General features: G+C 31.1%; 1 protein-coding gene across 1 annotated transcript in view; it reads left to right on the top strand.

Moving 5' to 3' along the window:
* The window catches only part of LOC106474511 (merlin-like), a 32,057-nt gene extending 29,506 nt beyond the window's left edge, over positions 1-2,551 (top strand). Inside the window, exons 11-13 of the mRNA XM_022402822.1 lie at positions 477-562; positions 1,940-2,042; positions 2,329-2,551. Coding sequence (XP_022258530.1) covers positions 477-562; positions 1,940-2,042; positions 2,329-2,526 — 387 coding nt within the window. The 3' untranslated portion in view covers positions 2,527-2,551. The remainder of the gene's footprint in view (positions 1-476; positions 563-1,939; positions 2,043-2,328) is intronic.
* Positions 2,552-4,831: the final 2,280 nt, after the last annotated feature.

The raw sequence follows: 4,831 nt of genomic DNA, 5'->3' as shown, positions 1-4,831 counted from the left end.
TGATCAATAATTCCAGGTCAGTATTAGACTTTATTGAAATGTCAAAATGCAGCAAGCCTATGTTTTACAAGATAATAATACACACACATCAGAATCTTATTAAAACTATGAGTATATTAAAATCAATAAAATATGCATATTTCAGCTCACTCCAGCTAGCCTTTCTGGGGAAAAGTTTATTGTTACTAATTTATCTTTGCTAAATTTTTTCTTGTCTATGTATAGTTTCATTTGTCATACAGGTAATTGTAAAGATAGATAGCTATGTTGTATGTTGTGATTTCTGCTTTAAATTTTGTTCCTGTTCTCATTATTTGACATGCTTTTTTAGTTAACTGAATTTAAAAGTAATAAGTAATGTAATAAAGAGATTGCAGGATGAACTTGATTGATTTTAGTCAGTGCATGATCAAATCAGATTATACTTTGGGAAAGAAAATGTGATATAAAGAGAGATATTCACTGATATTTAATAGACGGAGGAAGAGAAGGCCATGTTGGAGAGGAAAGCTCAAGAATCAGAACTTCTTGCTACACGGATGGTAGAGGAGTCTCAGAGGAGGTAACATTCAATATACAAGAATTCTGAAAAGTGCGGCATTATCATCAGCTGGGTACCCTTTGTGTTAATGGTATTTTTGGCTGTAATCCCAGTAATATCTCATGAGGTTTGGCAAACTTCAGGGTTTTAGGAAAGTCCTAAATACACATACTAAACTAACAAAGCAAACAATCTTATTAGTTCAATGGTGGGTTAGTGGTATGTTTACAGACTAATTATGCTAAAATCTGAGTTTTGATTCCTTGCAGTTGACAGAGTGGGGATAGCCCATCATGTAGCTTTGCCATTAGCCCCTCCTTCCATTCAGGAGAGCATCATACTTTTACTAATTCATACAAAAAGTATTCATAATTATTACAAATATTTGATTGCATACTCAGTATTTCTTTCTCTTCATTTCTAACTGAACAGATGTGAATTGTATATAAAATTAGGATAATTGATTCAGTGTGCAAAAATATTAAAGTAATCATATTTTCTTATAAAAATCAGAAAATGAAGACATTACAAAGCAAATGTGTTTGAAAAATACGTGTAGCTGTGATGTATGACCATAACAGTTAGAAGAATGAGTGCCAATAAAGAATATAACTAAGACATTGCAAAGCGAATATGTGTGTGAAAACGTATGTGGAGTTGTGTTATATAATTGTAACATTCAGATGTATGAGCATCAACAAGGAATAAAACATATAATCAAAGGTTGTCACTCATTGTATTTACAGTCCAACAAAAGAAAAAATTTTAAATCATAAGAAAGAGATAAAGGCTATAATGTTTCAATGAGCCTAGTGAATGTTCATGAAATGTATTCTTCAATGAAAGCATAAAATGCTTGCTTTTATTTATTTTGAAGTTTAGCAAATTTTGCTTCAATAATGCTTTGCTTCCTTGTCATATCTATTCACATTGTGCTAAACATGTATATATTTTATTTTTCATGGACTTCTCTCATATTTCAAATGTGCCATAGTTATATATATAGCAGTGTTTGAGTTTTTAATTTGGATTCTTATTGATATTTTCAAAATCCGTACAGAACTAAACCTATGCATTTTGTTAGTTTTCCTGTGGTTATACCACAAGGATTATTTTTATAAAAAGATATCATGGAAAATTCATTTATTTCCAAAAAAAGTTTTTTATTTTTTTATTTACCTAATATTCCTAGACATTACAAAGACGTTTTATAAAAAATTATTTCGTATGTCTGAAAAATGTTTAATACAAAAACTAGCTGTATAGTCATAAGAATCATTCCACTAAAATGTTAAACTGATTGATCTTTGCTTGGTTCACGAAAAGAAAATAACTATAGTTTGAAATAGAGTAGATGTTTTTAATATTAAAGCTTTAAAACTTCATTTTTCTCTTTAGATCTAAAGAACTGGAACAGGTACGACAAGAGTTGGTCAAAGCCAGACTTGCTGAGAAACAAGCTCGGGAAAAATTAACAGAAGTTTTAAAGAATCCTTATCATGTAAGTTGTCTTTCCATTGTATTGAGACTGTTTGGCCCATAACTGTAATTAGAAGATATGAGTTTTTAGTTGGAACAAAGTGAAAGACTGCAATATTATGTAAAGCTTGCTTTCTTAACTTTATATTTTGCCAATGTTATGTTATCTTAACAAATGTTTCATTAAACATAGTAAGTTTATATTAAGTGGTAGTTTTAATGTACTATAATATAATTGATATATTTTAAAGTAGTATTAAACTGTAAATATTAACTTATTGAATATTGTATTGTTTTTTGTCCAACAGAACAGCAACCCACCTCGTGACTTCCTTTTGGAACTACCAAAAGAGTTCAGTGACTATGTACCAACCATAGGCATCAGTCCTGGTTCTAATGGGATACCAAACACAGGCATCTGTCCTGGTTCTAATGGGATATCTTGTGACTTAACTGTAGACACAGATATGGAACAGTTAACATTACAGATTGAACGAGAAAGGTAAGGGGTAAGGTTATTGAAAATGAACCAAACACAAGCTGTAGTTCTGGTGTTAATGGGATACCAAACAAAAGTATCAGTTCTGCTTTTAATGACATATCTTGTAGACACAGAAAAGCCACTTCATTTGATAATAGTTGAAAGTGTTAATGGGAAAATCTGAACCAAGTGTTTTTCTCTAAAAGTAGCAAAAAAACAGTGTACTGAGAGATAATTGTAATTTTTTAGAATGATGTCCCAGGTTTCACGCTGTCTTTGTGTTTAATACTTCCATTATTGATTGTGCTCAATCTGATGCCGATGATAAAGCACTGTTGCCTGACATTGTGATTTACATTACAACAGTCTTATTTGAAAAATGGCAAGGACATTTGTAGACCACATATTTTGGCAAACTTTTTATAGACTCAACTATATGTGAATGTTGGCTTTCAAACCATTTTTAACCAAACCATGGGCATAAAAGTCCGCTGGAGTGACATCAGGGATCTTGATAGGTTTTGAATGAGGTTACTGTACTTCTAGTTTTTGCAGCCACGGAAACAGTTGTTGTTTCTGTGCTGTTGTCAACTTCAAATCCTTGTTAATTGTCCGGTTAATGACACTAGGAGATATGCCAGCTTCATCACAATATCTTTTTGGGTCAAAGGATTATCTTGCAGAACCATAGTTTTAATTATGCCGATGAGTGCCTTACTCTGGATTGGCATGAAGTGTGGTTTCAGAGTCATGAATGTTCTTCTGCATGAATTTTTCCACTAGCATGGGAAGAATTCAAAGTTCTGTTCTTTGAAATTTTGTATTCTTTGGATCCATGTTGTTTAATAATTTTGCTATATGAATTTATTTTCTAGGAAAGGCCCATATATCTACTCTGGTGGCATTGCAATGTCGAATGGTTGGAAATTTGCCATAATAAAATTACATATCTGCTAAGCTTGTTTCTCATGGATTGTGTCTGCCCTGACATTGATTTATCCCAAAACATTAAGGAACTATAGGTCTCTGTTCTATCTCTTTCAAATTTCTACCAGTCCACTTCTTGATATTATACATTAATATCATTTTTCTCAATCCTTTGTTCTTTTTACATGACATCCCTACGAAGTGTGATTAAATCTGTACTACTTTTAACAGTGGAGGAATTATAGTTCATTTTGTTATTGAAATGATCCTAATTTTAAAAACTATGACAATATCTTCCTCAGAATGTTTTGAAAACAATAAATGCTCAGGTTTTAGTAGAATGTCTGTTAAATAGGTGTCCTTAGGTTTTATATAAAGAAAACATTTTTTAGGTATTGTTAGTATGCTTAGAATTTGTTAGGTTGTCTATAAACAGTAAATATGCTAAGGTTTTGTTAGGATATCTGAAATGATAGGTATTCTTAGGTATTGTTATGATGTATATTAAGCAACAGATAGATGTTAAGGTGTCTTTAAACAACAGGTATACCCAGATGTTAAGGTGTATTTTAAACAACAGGTATACTTAGATGTTAAGGTGTCTTTTAAACAACAGATATAATTATATGTTAGGTTGTCTTTAAACAACAGGTATACCCAGATGTTAAGGTGTCTTTTAAACAACAGGTATACCCAGATGTTAAGGTGTCTTTTAAACAACAGGTATACTTAGATGTTAAGGTGTCTTTTAAACAACAGGTATACTTAGATGTTAAGGTGTCTTTTAAACAACAGATATACCCAGATGTTAAGGTGTCTTTTAAACAACAGGTGTACCTAGATGTTAAGGTGTCTTTTAAGCAACAGGTATACCTAGATGTTAAGGTGTCTTTTAAACAACAGATATAATTATATGTTAGGTTGTCTTTAAACAACAGGTATACCTAGATGTTAAGGTGTCTTTTAAGCAACAGATATAATTATATGTTATGTTGACTTTAAACAACAGGTATACCTAGATATTAATGTGTCTTTTAAGCAACAGATATAATTATATGTTAGGTTGTCTTTAAACAATGGGTAAAGCTTGATGTCTTTAACCCGTTATCTGCCGTGGCCATTTTGTCTTATCGTGAGGGCAAAATCTCATTTTTGAATTGAAAAAAATGATAGAGAACTTATCTTTTATTGGATTTCAGATTTTATTTTTGTAAATAGTAGCATAACATTTAATTATTTGTACAAAATTGTATTATTTAATGTAGTTTAAAGAGGAATTTAATGAAAAAATTAATTCCTAAAATACATTTTAGACTGTAAATAAGTGCCCTCTAAGAAGAACATTTTTTTCACAATTTTTTTTTAAGATATTTCCTTCCACTTCAGCACTGGTCCTGCCATCT

This window comes from Limulus polyphemus, unplaced genomic scaffold (genome assembly GCF_000517525.1).
Source record: "Limulus polyphemus unplaced genomic scaffold, Limulus_polyphemus-2.1.2 Scaffold7308, whole genome shotgun sequence".
NCBI classification, from domain to species: Eukaryota; Metazoa; Arthropoda; class Merostomata; order Xiphosura; family Limulidae; genus Limulus; species Limulus polyphemus.
The sequence above is the reverse complement of the archived record's forward strand: the minus strand, read 5'-3'. Positions and strand labels throughout refer to the sequence as shown.